The sequence below is a fragment of the Eulemur rufifrons genome, chromosome 28 (assembly GCF_041146395.1).
Source record: "Eulemur rufifrons isolate Redbay chromosome 28, OSU_ERuf_1, whole genome shotgun sequence".
Lineage (NCBI taxonomy): Eukaryota > Metazoa > Chordata > Mammalia > Primates > Lemuridae > Eulemur > Eulemur rufifrons.
The window spans coordinates 54,901,207-54,917,467 of NC_091010.1; the positions used below are offsets into that span (position 1 = coordinate 54,901,207).

A 16,261-nucleotide genomic window follows, 5' to 3' on the forward strand; every position below is an offset into this window, starting at 1 on the left:
AAAAAGGGAACTTATCCGCTCACGTAAATGTAAAGTCCAGGAGTAGCACTGGTTGCAGGTACGGCTGGATTAAGGCCCGAATGATATCATTCAGACCTGCTTTCTCTCCACTCTGTCTTCTACCCTCGTGGCTCGGTTTACTGGGGGCTCCCTGGGGTGGGCCTTAGCAGCCCCTGGCTCTCTCCTCTAGGTGGCACGATGGCCACAGTAACTGAAAAACTGTGGCTTTTTATCCTTCCATTTCCTTCAATAAGAGAGAGCCAGAGTTTTTCTAGAATCCCCTACAAATTGGACCAGCTTAGCACATGCACACATCCCTGAACCAACCTCTGTGGCCAGGGGTGGGCCGTGCTGTGACTGGCTGGGCCTGTACCGCCTGCTACATCTTCAGAGCCACAGGTGAAGACCCTCCCAGACCTCTGGAGCAAGATCAGGGAGGAGCAGCTGCTATCGGAAGGAGGGAGCTTGGCTGCTGGGGAGGCAGATGGCAAACACTGTGTCCACCTGTGTCTCTGGGCCAGAGGGGTCACCACATCGGGTCCCACCAGGATTGGCAGAGGTGGAGAGAAATGCTGATGCTCTTTCTCCTCTAACTTTACCTTCTGCTTACCAGGCAAAGTGCAAGGAGAGAAAAGAGAGATTTTAAGGTATTTTTCATCTCTTGTCTTGAATATTTCCTCATGCACATATCTTGTCTCCCCCATACACCTTTTGTGGCAGGGGTTCTATTCATCAAGGTATTTGGGGCAGAGCCTTTCACATAATAGATGTTTCATAAATGTGCAGAATGAATGAGAAAGAGAAAATCTAAAAAATCTAAAAAGTGAGTGTTTTTCTTCCTACAGACCTGGACAAGAAGATTAGAATCTTTTCTGGGTTGTTCTATAGAGACTTCTCCAAAAAGTACAAAATCATAATGTCTTCGATGCAGAAGAGAACTTGGAAAAATTTAAACCAGTGCCTCCCAGTCACTGAATCAGAGAATCGTCAGAATTTTTGGTTCCTCTTGCTCAGAGCTTCTCATTCAGTAGGTTTGGGTTAGGACTGAAATTCCCAGGTGGTTCTGGGGGCAGTGCTACTGGTCTTGCCAGCCTCCTAGCTGCAGAGAGGGCCTCTGGCCCTGGGAATTAGTCTTGTGAGTGGCCCATGATGCTCTCAGTTGGGAAGATTAAATGGGTGAATTGATGATGGAGGGTCTTCTCTATGTGAGAAATGGTACTAATAGTTACAGTGCATAGGAGACATGGTCCTCACTTGGGGAGAGTATACTCTCTAACTGGGGGACAAGCTATTCTTGTGCAAAGTCATACAAAATTTAAACAATAGTACATAGGTACAGGAGCTCCTAGAAGTTCAGTGGCAAAAGGCAGTGTGACTTAGGCGTGTTAAAAAGAGAGATTCCTGAGCAGGGCCGTGAAGAAGGGGAGAATTAGCTACACAGAAAAAGGGTTTCCAGGCAGAAGGAGTTGGGTGAGGAAGATGTAGAGGCTGGAAGCCGGGTAACGTTGAAAACAATCAGGGCTGCTTTGATAGGATCTGACTCTGATGAATTCTGAGCTCATCTGGAAGGTTTCAGCGTCTTCCCAGGACTCTTGAGGTATGTAAAACAGCGGTGGAGCTGTCAGAGGACATGAGACTCTCCAGCAGCTCCTTTTGTGTTGGCCAAGCACTCTGTGTCTTTCATTGGCGTAGCCTGCCATGCCCTGAGGCTTTCGGTGGATGCCAGATGGGCCTCATTAGCCGCCTTTATAGGTGGAAAAAGTGAGTCTCCCACAGGCAACAAGCCCTGACCCCGGGTGACCCAGCAGTTGGGGGCAGAGCTGGGGCTGCTCTTCCTGGGTTGAGATTCCAAGTCATGGTGCCTCCCCCTGAGTGTGCCAGCACTTTCTTAGGGCTGCACAGGGGCTTGGAATCTCACCCCTGTCTCACGTGTTGACCGTGACCATTGTGGATGGTCCCTTGTGGGGTTGTTGAGCTACATCAGTGTCATCCTAGAATGGATGAAAAGATATGACATCTGGGATTTGCTTCAAAATAATCTAGGGGGTGGGGAAAGAGGGTGAGGAATACAGATGCAACAGGATTGGTGAGAATCATTGAAGATGAGTAATGGATTCTTGGGGGTTTGATATTCTATTCTCTCTACTTTTGTGTATGTTTAGAATTTTCTACAATAAAAAGGTTCCCAAAATTTTACCGAAGACCTACTCTATTCTCTCCCATTTCCATTTTTTCTGAGATGATTATAGCTTTGTTTCACCTGCCTCCTTTACATTTTAACCACGGCCCAAGAGGAAGGTTGAAAAGATTTTCTTGGGCCTTTGAGAAGTCAGTTCTATTATTTGAAAATCTTTGTCCACTTCTGTCCCATTCTCAGATGGCAGCTGGCAGTTGTTCCAGAGAGCGCCAAACAATTTGCAGTTATCACTTAAAATAGCAGGACTAGCCCCTCCGGTCCTCAGAAGGGTCACAGTGCCTGTGGTCACTAGCCCAGTGTAGTATTTGCTACAAACTGTCATATTCGTCCCCTGCAGCCTCATCCCTCCATCCCTCCAGCCAGTCACCTTAGAACAGGGATTATGGATCAACTTTCCCATGCCAGGCCCTGTGCTGCTGCTGACTGTATGAAGATCAGTGACCTGGGGCCCCCTCACTGGGGACCTGGGATCTGAATAGAAGTCACTGCAGAGGGCACTGGGCTGGGAGTGACCGCAGGAGGAGGCTCGGTGCTTGGGAAAATAAGGGGCAGGGGATTGTTTAAGCCAAGAGGCCCTTCTAGCCCCCAGAGAAAACTCTAACTGTACCTCTTTGACCCAGGGGACTGCATGGGTCACTAGAGGAGGTTTTCATCTGTGGTATCTGATTGGCCTACACTGTCCCTCACCAAAGGGGAAGGGCCTGGGGGTGTTGTCTGTGATGACCAAGGTGCAGAAGGGACCGAGAGCTCCAGGAGTGCCTCTGCCTCTGACACTGGCCTGCCCTGCTCCCACCCCGACTCCTCCCTGGGTAATCTGAAAACCTCAGCAGCTCCCCGCCAAGGCCATCCTCCTCCCACCCTGGGCTTTCCAGGGCCTGGGCTGGAAGGAACAGTCAGGAGGATGTGAGGTTCCAGAAAAGCAGAGGAAAACCGGGACCTTGGGGATTCTTTTTACAACAGAAGGTCCACGTCCAACCTCCTTGGGGAAATTTTATTTTTATGTTCTAAACAGTTGCCATGGTGCATTTATCCCAGTGTGGGGACATATTCTTTAGCCTCTGCTTATTCCAGCTTGGCAATGCAAGCCACAGGTTGGGGACCCAGGATGTGGTCTCCTGGGTGACAGCAAATCTCAACACATAGACTTGGTCCGGTGGCTCCCACGAGCTTTCCATGCTGGCCTGCGTGGAGGCTGTGCTGCAGCGGGACCAGCCACCCCAGCCCCCCTTTCCCTCGATGATACTGTAGCTGGATTCCATTGTGTGGCCCCAGGTATGCAGGCAGGAAGAAGACCACTCAATGAGTGGATCAATGAGATCCACTATCACAGTGTAGTCATTTCCAAATAAGCCACCTTCTACCCCAGTGGAGTGATGAACAACCCTGGCTAAAGGCCTGGTGGTCTGGAGCGGGGTGGTGGGGTGGAAGCAGCAGCTTTCTTCTCTGCCCAACATCCTTGGCTCAGCCTTGGGTTGCTGCTTGTGGTCCAAGATAAGCAGTTGAGGTGCTGGTTGCCAGTGCAAGTCTTGGGTGATCTGATTGCTTGTAGGTGGCTTATAGAGAGTCCACCTCTATAGCTCCAGTTTGACGTAAGGGCCATTTGCCAAAGTTGCAAGGTGCCTTTTTGGGTGGGCATCCTGCCCAGTGCTAAGTTCCTGGGCCTTTTCTTGAACAGGGGATTGTCTGCTTTCTTGACCACCGACTCCCTCCTGAGCACAGGGGTAGGAGTCACTGTCTCCTCTCTGACTTTCATTCCTTTTGCATCTGCAGCTAGGCTTGAAGATTTCATATCTGTGTCCCAGCCTTGACCTTGCACCCTGAAGCTGCAGGCAGCTTCTCCTTCATTCTGGCCTTTCCTCTGTGCTCTTCCCAGGCTAACACTCAACTCAACGGTGACAGATAAGCAGCCCAGCCACTCGGAGCACTCAGACCATTCTAGTCCTGGCTGAATCCCGTCTGTACAACGAGATCCCTAGTGTTTGTGTGACCCTTAAGATTTCATGATTCTTTGTAAATGACATGGGAAAAAAATCAAGGCTAAAAGAGCCATTGATTCAAAATCTTAATAAAACTCTATCAAGAGTTGACATTACAGACTGAGGGTTTCTGGAATTGTTTATTAAAAATCAGCTTTATTGCTATATAATTCACATACCATAAAATTCACCCTGCTCCATACATTTTTATTGAATGGATGAATTCTGAATTCTGCATAGTCTTTTAGAAGACACCCCTGCCCTGTCTTCGTGCTCCTGACTTTCTTTTCTTAATCATTTATTATTTACTTTTTTGTTATTCTGTGTCCATTCTGGGTTTAGGAAAAGACTTTGGTTGAGATTTGGGGATGAGGGTTGGTCCTATCTTGGCACAGCCACCACGTAATGACCTCTGGACAGGGTGAAGCCGTTGGGTGCCCACCACTCTCAGGTGTGAAACGTGACTCCCAGCCTCTGCTGCCCAGCCCACAGGTGGACTTTGAGCACCAGCTGACCCTGTGGGTGAACACTGGAGTAAGGTGTTGACGGAGGTGTGGGTTATGGAGAGGAACTTGAAGTTAAAATGCCTGTCAGCTGGTCCTGATTATTTTAACTACCTCTGTGACCCTGGATGTGTCCCTTAACCCAGCACAACTCCAGGGGTCACCATCTGCATGGAACACAATGTGGCTGGTGACCCTGGAGCTGTGCAGGGCAGAGACTCTGCCTCAACCTCTCTGGGTCTCAGTTTCCTCACATATAAAATGTGGAGGCTGCATTCAATGACCTTCAGATCTGTCCCAGTTTACAATGCCTGCCTGCCTTTTTCCTTCCTTCCTTTCCCCCACCCCTCCCTCCCTTCTTTTCATGTTTTAAATATTTTTTTTTACTTGAGTGGAGGTGCAATTGAGTATTATAAGCCAATGCTGCTTGTCCCCAGCGTATGGACATGAACACCAGGCTCCTTCCGTCCCCAGCTCGATGGACCACTCCGTGTCCTCTGGACCGGCCAGCCTTACCTGTTCAGCATTATACTCACGCTCCTCATCCCTCGGATTACACTTTTGTTCCTTCCCCACAAAGGATGGGGCGATGAACCACCCAAGCCAGAGCTGCTTCGCTCTGGTGTTTGCGAGGCCACCTCTGACCTGATGGTGATCTCTCTGACTTTGCTAGAAACCCGGGAAGACCGTGGCTGCCATCATCCAGGACATCCATTCCCAGAGGGAGAGGGACATGTTCCGGGAAGCAGACAGGTGAGGTCTGGGCCCAAGTCTCAGGGCAGGTTCTGGGCAGTTGGAACACACTCCTGTTTCTCATTCTTAGGGGGATTTGAGTCACACTGTGCCCTGCCCTTGATCCTGCCCCATCCATCTGCTCTCTGGGCCCAAGTTCCCCATGAAAAGCACCAGTCCCGTCCAGAAGTGCTGTCAGGTTAACCTCAGGGACATGCGAGACTCTGGGCTTCCCCTCAGCTGCTCCTCCTTTGTCGGAAAGAAATACAGGAAAGGGTCTGTTAGTATTTGGCCCTTTGAGGCAAGTCTGCGCTCTCAAAGTGTGTGTGCGCATGTGCATGTGGCTTGCATTTAGAGCCAGCTCTTGAATTTTCATGAGCTGAGTAGAGTTGTAGGGAAAAAAAATATAGATGGTCCAAAAAAAAAAAAAAAAAAAAACCCAGTTACTTGAACAGTCACTCTGAACATTGCATATATTCAGTTTTTCAACCCATGTCTTCCAACTGAAGTTTGTGACCAGGCCAAGCTGGGGCTACACGTTGACCGCTGTCACTGCCCTGCAAAGACAGTTCCGGTGGAGGAACAAGGTGGAAGCAGCAGGAGCGGGCGGGCACCTGGCCGCACAGCCGTGGTTCTTACCCAGGGCTGCCACAGGGGGCGCTCTAACCTCACTCTAGAGGCTGCTCCCCCCACCATGTCAAGGCAGCCCTAGCGAGACACATCAGGGTGGCCGCTGGTCAGTGAGGGTTGTTTTTCTGTATTGGGGAGCAAATGGAAAATGCTCATGTTTCAAGAATGCCGAATATATGACTCAGGTGACCTGCTTGATAATCAAACAGCCTTCAAGTATATACGTATTTGTGTGTATCTTTGTGTGTAACTGTTTAGACTTGGGATTTATATTTTTTATGTGTCTGTTTTCTTTAAAATATTGTGGTTATTGGGGTTTTTTAAAGATGTATGTAAAGCCACACCATGCCCCCTGCGCTCTGCGTCAGAGTGGAGGGGATTAGGAGGTCTTGCTCTGAACTGCAGGGTGGGGTCTTTTTCTGAGTTTCATTTTCTTCATCTCAGACAGGAGTAGGTCAGAGTCCTAGAGTCTCTTCCAACCCAAAATGCCTTCCTAAATCTTTGCTATTGGAATCTCTGAGCCCGCCCTTCCCAATAATTAGCATCCTTCTTCTCTGCCAAGGAGCTGAACAAATTGAGATGAGAAATAAATGAGAACAGTGGAAGCTAAGGGGTGACCCGATTCTGAGAGAGGCCACAGAGTGCACCCCAGGGTGAGGCAGCCTTACCCACAGGCTGGCCCCGCCTCCACACGCCCCCAGGAGGAGAGTCAGAGGCCTGGTCCCTGAGCACAGCTCACTTCCAAGAGAAGGAAATACGGGGCTGAGCCGAAGCCGTCCAGCTATTCTATTCTTCCTGGTTCCCAGGAGCAGAATGAGCAAAGGGGCAGAGGGTGGCCAGTACCAGGCTTAGGGAAAAATGCCCCGCATAGAAGCCAGGAGGGAGAACAAAGCATCCCCCTGGACCACGCTATGTGTGGTTCTGGACAGTTGTGAGTTAAGCGTGCACACAGTTACACACATGCAGTGTGTGTACAGGAGAGATCCTGCGCCTACGTCTGGGTGGGGTGGGGAGTGCTTCACGCAGCTTCTGAACCCTACCCCTTGGCTCCCCCACAGATATGGCCCAGAAAGGCCGAGGTCCCGCAGCCCGGTGAGCCGGTCCCTCTCCCCACGGTCCCACACTCCGAGCTTCACCTCCTGCAGCTCTTCCCACAGTCCTCCGGGCCCCTCCCGGGCTGACTGGGGCAACGGCCGGGACTCGTGGGAGCACTCCCCCTATGCCAGGAGGGAGGAGGACCGGGACACAGCCCCCTGGAGGGAGAATGGAGATGACAAGAGGGACAGGACGGAGCCCTGGGCACACGATCGCAAACACCATCCCCGGCAACTGGACAAGGCCGAGTTGGAGGAGCGGCTCGAAGGAGGGAGGGGCCACCGGGAAAGGTACCCGAGGTCTGGGTCCCCCAACCCGCTGCACTCTGCGTCCAGCTACAAAGGCCGGGAGGACAGCTACCACCGGAAGGAGCTCAAAGCCAAGTCGGACAAGTACCCGAAGCAGCAGCAGGACGCCCCCGGCAAGTCCAGGAGGAAGGACGAGGCCAGGCTGCGGGAAAGCAGACAGCCCCTTCCCGATGACTCAGGCAAGGAAGACGGGCTGGGGCCAAAGGTCACTAGGGCCCCTGAGGGCGCCAAGTCCAAGCAGAGTGAGAAAAATAAAACCAAGAGACCTGATAGAGACCAAGAAGGAGCTGATGATAGAAAAGAAAGAAAAATGGCAGAGAATGAGGTAATGATGCAATCTCTTCCCCAGGTAAGGTGAGGCAGGTCCCAAAGAAGAAGAAGAATATTAAATAATAATATAATGATGGTGCACATTTACTGAATGAAGGAACGTTTATCCACTATTTACTCTGTGCCAGGCACTGTGCTAGACTCTTTATTTCAATTAAGTCATTTAATCCCCTCAGCAACCCTATGAGGAAACTGAGGCACAGAGAACTTAACATTATTTGCCCAAGGGCACACATAGTCAGGAAACGGCAGAGACAGAATTATACCTAGGCGTTCTGGTGCCAAATTCCATGGCTCTTTCTTGCCCTTACTAGAAGTTAGAGGGGCACATAATGGAATGGCCTTCTGTCGTCCTGTTTGTCCGTGGGGGCATGTCCCTGAGGTGTTTGCATGGTCGGAGTCTGCCAAGGGAGATTAGATCTTTGGTCCACTCCGTTCTCTCTCCTGCCAAAAAAGCATCCACCAATCCTGGAGCTCCAATGAGGGGTGGGGAAGAAGCAGCCATCCACGAAATTATACTGGGTGCCCTGGGCTTGGGATGTTTCACCTCCACTTTAACAAAAACGCATGGCGACTGGCCGGCACGTCACCCACGAGTCTGAAAGGCTAAGACCCGCTGCATTTCTTCAGTTCACGCAGGGTCACGAGTGGACTCTGGTACCAGGTTTATGTTCTAACTTGGCTTACACTTTCTTCTTGCCAGAGCCTTCTGAATTTAAGTAGAAGTGGGATAGTAGAGGTTTGGGCGTCTCCTTAAGGAACCTAATTTTTTAAATCCTCTACAAATATCTTCTAGTCATCCTGACCCAAGAGTTGGTGACAGTTACTAAGTCTAAATAACGAGCCCAATTCTCCACTCCATGCACACTGAAGAGTGGTTCTGGCTACTACTTCAGCATTCAGTCACATGCATGGGTGGAGTGCCACTTTGCCAGGTGTTGTGCTAGGTGCAGGCGGTCCAAAGGTGAATAGGACATGGTCCATGTTGTGGCAGAGACAGAGGCCTAATGGTGGAAAGAGACCTATAAAATAATTTGCATACAATGGGAACTTACAGCGGGTGAACTGCTCTGTGGGCAATTGTGAACTCTACACAGCGAGAGGAGAGCTGCACAGAGGGAGGTGACATTTGAGCTGGGTATTAAAAATGGGAAACAAGCAGTTTGGTTCTCCGTGGAAGCAACAGCAAGGACGAAAGTGAAAAAGAAAGACTGTTTTGAAAAACCTGGAAATACTCCATGTGGCTGCATCTTTAGGACAGATTAAAGGATGATGTTTTTAAAAAGTAAAATCAAGGTAATGAAAGATGCAAGCCCCTGTAGAATCAGATACCCTGGAAGGATGTGCCAGACGGATGCCCAGCTTTCCTCCAAAAGGACCCTAGTACTCTTTTCTCCCATTAAAAAGTCTGCCACAATTTTTCCCAATTGGTTTGGGGTGGGTGGTGGGGAGCGCAGGAGAGAGATGTGATTAGGGAAGTGGGTGGGGTGGGCTCATGAAAGACCTTGGGTGCCTTCCTGAGGACTTGAACTGGATCTGGAGGACCTAGTGAAACAGTGGGTATTTTTTAGAAAAGTGTATTTGCTTGGAGGTGACCAAGGTGCTGGTGATGGTTCAGTGTCTCGAGGAAAGGCACAGAAGGGCAGAAAGCAAGAGCTGGCAGGGGCTCAAGCTGGCCTTGTAAGTGCACTGTCAGTCTGCCGCCCTGTCCCCCAAGGCCAAGCGGGGAGGCTGTGCCCTCTCAACCTGCCCACACTCCTGAGACTCTTCTTTGGTAACCTCATTTCCCCTACTGTTTACGCTGCTGTCATCGGTCTATAATATTGCTCATTTAACAAATTAACTGCCATGTGAGTTGTATTTAACTCATGCTAGTTTTGAGCCTGAGGCCTCGTGAAGCCTATGAAGGCTCAATTCTCTGAAACAAATTCAATAAATATGTCGTGAGTCACATACAACTCAATTGGCATGCAGTGAAAAAATTGTAGCACCGTGTGAGTTGCATATAACTCATGCACAGAAAACAATAAAAAATAACAAATTGTTCTTTACCTTAGAAAGGATCATTTTGTTTTCAAAGTTTTTATTCTATTTTCATAATAAAACTCTGTGGCCCCAGGGAAAATTTTTTTTCTAGTGTGGCAGTCACTGTGTTAAGGTGACACACACTGTGGGTCATCCTGAGAGCCCCCGATGGAAAAGGATTCCCAGAAAGCCCCATGGGTGTCCCCCCAATTCTGTCCCTCCAGGTGGTCTTGCCTCTGACAGCCCTAGAGCAGGGTCACTGGGGACTTGCTGGGGTCCCCCACAGATTGTTTCTGTGCGTTTGGAGCCGGGCAGCCCGACTGTGTGTGCTGGAGTAACAGCAGAACAAAGGGCTCTTCGTACTGTTCTTAAACTCTGTGTTATGAGCTCGAGAAAAAGCCAGATCCCCACTGGGCTGTCCCCAGAGTCAGATAGCAGATGGCGACTGAACTTGGGAAGAAGGAGGCAGCAGGCTGAGGACGGGGGCCTTGCTGTCCTCATACACCAGGCGCCTCCACGCACAGGGCCTCACACATGTTCCCCTGCTGCGGGGTCCCCAGAGGACTCGCTCACGGCCTCATTCTCCACGTTTGTCCCTGGCACTGTGTGCAATCTCAACGCCCCAACCCACTCCTCCCCCTTCCCGGCTCTCCCAACCTCCGCACGGCAGGAAGTTTTGTCCGCTGCTCTGTCCCCAGTCCCTAGAGGAGGGCTTGGCGCAGAGTGGGCGTTCAGTAAGTATCTGTTGAAGGAATGAATGGCTGAACCCAAACTCTCGGGGCAAAGGCCTGGCTTCCGAGAGCCTGGTCACACCCTGTTCTTCTCGGCCTCAATTTTCTTGTTTGTAAAATGGGTGTGATCACAAGGTGGTTGTAGCATATTAATGAGCTCGTGCTCATTAAAAACCCTCTGAGATCTCTGGAGAAAGTGTCTATGGTGGAGAAGTCAGTGTGTATCTGCTTAGTGATCACGAGTGGCCAAGACCATACATGAGACCTAGCCCTGACCACAGGACCATGAGGAGAAGGAAAGAAATCAAGTCACGAATAAGGAAAACTTGGGAAGGAAGCACTCCTCCATCTTACTGGAAGGGGGAGACCAAGGTTACAGACCCAGACACCTAGGGAAGGAGAGGCAAGCAGGTGCCAAGTGGAACCAGGTAAGCAGGATGGACTCTGGCAGGCCAAGGAGGTGGTGCCTGTCACCAGCCACCACTCAGCTCCGTTCTGCAGCTGCCACGTGGAATGTGTGCCCTCACTGTGAGATCCCCCTTTTCTTAGAGCAAGGACACAGTCCAGGATAGACTAAGTCATGTCTGTGGGCCAGATGCAGCCCAGCAGCCCCTAGAATGTAACTGTTAGTATAACCAGTCCATAAGAGGAAGAAGTAGAGAAACCACTGACACTCAGTGCAGAGCCCAGATGAGACCCAAGTGTGGGGGGAGGCAGGTGCAAACTTGTTATTACCCCTGCCAGCTTCTACCAATTTCTTTCTTTTATTGACCAGTATCAGTGGGGCAGCTAGCACCAGGGCTACAGTTGTGCGTGACATTGAGACGACCCCAGTCTCCTGGAGCTTATAGTCTAGGGGAGAAACATGCTGATGCAGTGATTCCTCAGATGAACAGAGGAGCGTGGGCGCTAAGGAGATGGAGGTTCACAGCGCCGTGAGTGCCTGCAGTGAATCCGAGGCGTCCCTGGGTTAGGGTGTGGCTGTTGCGATTGGGAAGAGTGGTGAGTGTATTTACTGAGTGAACAGGAAGGCGAGCAGATGGAGGGACTGGCACGTGCAAGGGCCTGTGCATGGCTCCAGTGTGGCTGGAGCAGGGAGAGCTGGGGGCTCAGAGTAACAGGACGTGAGGCTGATTTGCCACCAGGGACATCATCACGCAGGGCTTGTGGGCAGGTGAAGGATGTTTGTCTTATCCTAAGTGCAGGGAGAAGCAAATGAAATATTTAAGCAAGAAAGTACAATAAGGATGTGATAGTTTTGGGATGATCATTCTTGATTGCCTTGGGGAGAATAGATTTTGCGGGAGGGTACAGAGCAAAAGTGGGAGACCAGTTCGGAGGAGGTTTGGCAGTAGCCCGGGCCCTGGGTTGGCAGAGCCATGCTTGCAGCATTTGGCTGCTAGTATCGCAGTCTGTGGGCTGGTGTGGGCAGCTGCGTGCTTTGGTCTGTTCCCATAGGCTGCTGCTCTCATCTGGAAGTGACCCAGGGCAGAGGAACCTCTGAAAGGCATTACCCTGTCTCCTTTGCCTGCAGGGAGGAAGAGCAGGGGTCTGCCTGGTGGCAGGGACTTCCAGCCCAGCTGGCAAGGATGTCCCTGCCTCTCCCAGCTTTAACTGGAGTGTACCCCTTTACTGTGTTGGTTTAGGAGTGGACCAAGTACAGGAACTGCTTGGGAAGGGTAAGGATTATTTATTTTGACAAGGGAGGGCCATGGATAATTGATTCAAGGAGATAAAAATAAAGAAAAGTGGTCACCTGTTGACAGAAGCTGTAATAGCTAAAAAGGTATTTATAGCCGCCATCCACTTAGGTTAGCTCAGAAGACTTGAGCAAAACTTGCAGTGGAATATTCCACACCAAACACTGGAAAGAGAAAGGACTTGAGGATTTAAACTGTCTGTCCCTGTCCGGTAATAACTGGTTAAACCAGTCAGCCCTGGGCTTCTGCTCCGGCTGGCTCCTTGTCAGCTAAGGGGGTGTGTCTGGTTGTGAGAAAGTAGAAGTCAAGTTTGAACCAATGTCAGCCAAAAATGTTGAGAAATGCAACTTGCCCCCGAGGAAGCCTGGGAGTCATCATTGATTTGGTGGCCAAAGGTTAAGTCCTGGGAGAATGTCCCCCAGAAATTTCTCAAGTGGAGGTTGGCAAACTTTTCCTGCAAAGGACCAGATAGTAAATATTTTAGCCTATGTGGGCCAAGAGGCAGAACTGAGGATTTTGTGTAGGCATTTCTGTATTCACTTAAAATGTAACTATTTAAAATTGTAAAATCCATTCTTAGCTCACAGGCTGTGCAAAAAGAGGAAGCAGGTCAGGTTTGGCCTGTAGACCCCTGTGTGAAAGGCTGGTTAGAGGCACTAATTTCCAAACGAAGCAGCTGCTTCCAGCTGTTCAGTTTCACAGACACAGGTGCTATAATGAGAGCCTTAATTTGGGCGAGGGAATAGAAAGAAGGGAATGCTAGTTTGGGCTGTAGCTCTAGGACAGAGATACGGCAAAAGAAGGTGAGAAGGCACTAATTGGGTGACAGCTCCCTTCCTGGATGATTATCTGGTTGGGATGATTTTTTTTATGGCCAAGATGAGTCTGTTGGAGAAATGTCACCATGGTGGTTAACCCCAGGGATTCAGCCTGCCCAGGTCAGTCCACCGTTGACTTTTGTACTCATCCTTACTGCAAAAAATTACCCAGTTTGCCAAGAATTTCTGCCCCCTAAAGACATCAGACTGCAAGAACATTTCTCTGCCTCTGTTTGTCTGTGTGACCATGAGCAAGTTACTTAACTTCTCTGAGCCTCAGTTTTCTAATCTATAAAATGAATAACAGCAGCTGCCTCCGAGGGGCTCTGGGAGGATCAAGGAAATACTGTATGTGAAGCACACCTGACAACTGTTACCTGTGCCCAATATTATTCTTTTTCTCTTTTCCCTGCTCACTGTTGATTTGGTTTGTTCTGTTCTTCCGTTGGTAAGGCTGGAAAAGAGGAACAGGAGGGCTTGGAAGAAAGCCCCCAGTCAGTGGGCAGACAGGAGAAAGAAACAGAGTCCTCTGATCCGGAAAACACACGGACAAAGAAGGTAAAGTTTGTTTCAGATTCTGGCAGTGTAGCCACCTCTGCACTGTAGGCATCAGGGACCAAGTCCCCATCCTGCCTGGTGATGTCCTGCTGCGTGGAATATGTCTGAGACTCTTGGAGCACTTCTTGGAGGAATGGCTTTGCTTGGGACCTTCGGACAATCTTTACTGAGGAGATCTTTACCCACAAGCCTGGGCTCTGCCTCACTCTCCAGCAACTTGGCTGTGCTCCTAAAAGAAACATGTGCCCCAAAAAAGACTCAGGCTTCAGAGCCAGACTCCCAAAATAGACAGGTCTCTTGGGGGATGGGGAGATGCTACTTCGGGTACTAGAACTGGGGCCCCGACCTTGGCAATCCCAGACCCTGGGATTAACAAGACATCTACTGTGCTTGTAAAGCTTATTTTACTTAAAATGAAAAACCTAGTTACAGTCTTCCTGAGCTGGAGCTGCCACAGCAAAAAGAAATGTCCTTGGAACGTGGCCAGCTTCATGCCTTTCCGGTCAGGGGAGATGGGTATCGCTGGCAGGGAAGCTGATCTCCTAAATCTGTCTGCAGAGTCCGTGGGCTGCAGAGAACGCCAAGAGGAAAGTTCTAGGAGGGGCCTAGTGGGAACCCTGGCTACAGAAGTGTACCCTTGCTGGGAGAGGGTGCTTGGGGGAATTTTGTGAGGGACTTTGCCCCAGTTACATTTAGCGATGGCTCACGTGCAAAGAAATACCTCCAGTAAGAATTTAAAGTTTATAACTCAATCATTCATTCCAAAACTATTTATTGAACATCTATTATCTACCAGGGGTTGAAATTCTTTGTGTCACTTAAAACATGGTGGATTAAGCTTTAGGGCTTATTCCAAATCCTGTGCCGTTTTGAGCGTCACTTTAAGGATGAGTCAATGGTGTGGGACTTGAGTGGTGCACAGTAATTACCCACTGATTGTTCCCAGGTAGAGACGAGAATGTTCAGGATCTTTCTGGTTTGAGGGGTCCTTATGGTCAAGGTTTGTGCCTTCTGTTTGGATGCTCTCAGTCACCGTCTGACCTCCGTTCTGTGTTTCTGCGCAGGAGCAAGATTGGGAGAGTGGAAGTGAGGCAGAGGGGGAGAGCTGGTATCCCACGAACATGGAGGAGCTGGTCACAGTGGACGAAGTCGGGGAGGAAGAAGACTTTATCATGGAACCAGACATCCCAGAGCTGGAAGAAATTGTGCCCATTGAACAGAAAGATGATATCTGCCCAGAAATATGTCCCTGTGTGACAACCACTTCAGATTTCACCAAGGAAGGAGTCAAGGCCATTGGGAATGGAGCGGCAGAAATCAGCCTCAAATCACCCAGAGAACTGCCTCCTGTTTCCACGAGCTGTCCCAGTGACATAGACGTGGAAATGCCTGGCCTAAATCTGGACGCTGAGCGGAAGCCAGCTGAAAGTGAGACAGGCCTCTCCCTGGAGGATTCAGATTGCTACGAGAAGGAGGCAAAGGGAGTGGAGAGCTCAGATGTTCATCCGACCCCTGCAGTCCCGCAAATGTCTTCCCCCAGGCCAGCAGAGGAGAGGGTCCGGCAGCCTAGCCCCTTTCTCGATGACTGCAAGACCAGGGGGACCCCCGAAGATGGGGCTTGTGAAGGCAGCCCCCTGGAGGAGAAAGCCAGTCCTCCCACCGAAACCGACCTCCAAAGCCAGGCTTGCCAAGGAGTGTTGACCCCCGGTAATTACCTCCCCTTTTCTCCTGGGTGGTGGGGTTGATTGGACCCCTGTGCACCTAACAGAGTACGGGCATGTGCAGGCTGGAAGGAACATAAGGAAGGTTTCAACTAGCATCAGAGCTGGTGCAGAAAGTAATTTAGTAACAGAGGGAAGCCTCTAAAAGCCTGGTTAAACTGTTAGAGCTTTTAGGCAAATGGTGCAAAAGAAATCAGATAGGCGGCAGCGTGTTTTCTGAAAAACTCAGATAGGACAGACTTCTCTGCATTTACAGGAGCCCAGATGGACTTGGATAACTAAAATTAGCTTGAGTTATCAGCAGAAGCATATCAGAAGGGGCCTGTCACGGGCTGCGGAGGAGGACCACCCAGGCTGTTATTTCTGTGATGGGGCAGGCGTGTGGGAGGCAGGAGAGGAGTGGACAGGGAGTAACAGGGCTCCCCAAGGGGTATGGCCATTCCCCTTTTTACTGCCTCAGACCCCTTTTCTCCAGGGTCTGCCAGTGGTACGAGACCTGTCCCGGGCTCTCCTCCACCTCCATTGGAGGTGATGTTGTGTCAGTGCCCGGCGCTGTGACATCATGAAAGAGAGAGTTTAAAATAGGCTAAGCCCCGTCTTCTCTGCCAAGTGGAAACTAAGATCCGGCAAGGGCTGTGGGGGTAGGGAGGGAGAGTAGCCTTTAAGAGTCTCACTGTGTAAATAACTGGAAATTCACTTTGCAGAAAGCCTGCAGCATACCAGAGGTGGAAGTAAGAGGCAAGGGGCAGAAATTACAGAGGAAGGGCTTAAAAACAACGTTTCAACCCAGAGCCCTGTGGGTGGCACAGGCTGTTAGGTAACCTGGAGGCTTGGGCTTTCCTCCATGTCAAGCTGACCTGAGCTGTTTTCCACCTGCGTGGATCTGAGTCTCCATGGAAACCCTGCCATGTACCGCCTTCTTGTTGCTAGAGAAACG

General features: G+C 50.2%; 1 protein-coding gene across 1 annotated transcript in view; it reads left to right on the forward strand.

The window, feature by feature from the left end:
• RBM20 (RNA binding motif protein 20) overlaps nt 1-16,261 on the forward strand; it is a 168,072-nt gene that overhangs the window by 140,651 nt on the left and 11,160 nt on the right. Inside the window, exons 8-11 of the mRNA XM_069460844.1 lie at nt 5,350-5,429; nt 7,097-7,766; nt 13,499-13,603; nt 14,668-15,310. Of these exons, the coding sequence (XP_069316945.1) occupies nt 5,350-5,429; nt 7,097-7,766; nt 13,499-13,603; nt 14,668-15,310 (1,498 nt within the window). The remainder of the gene's footprint in view (nt 1-5,349; nt 5,430-7,096; nt 7,767-13,498; nt 13,604-14,667; nt 15,311-16,261) is intronic.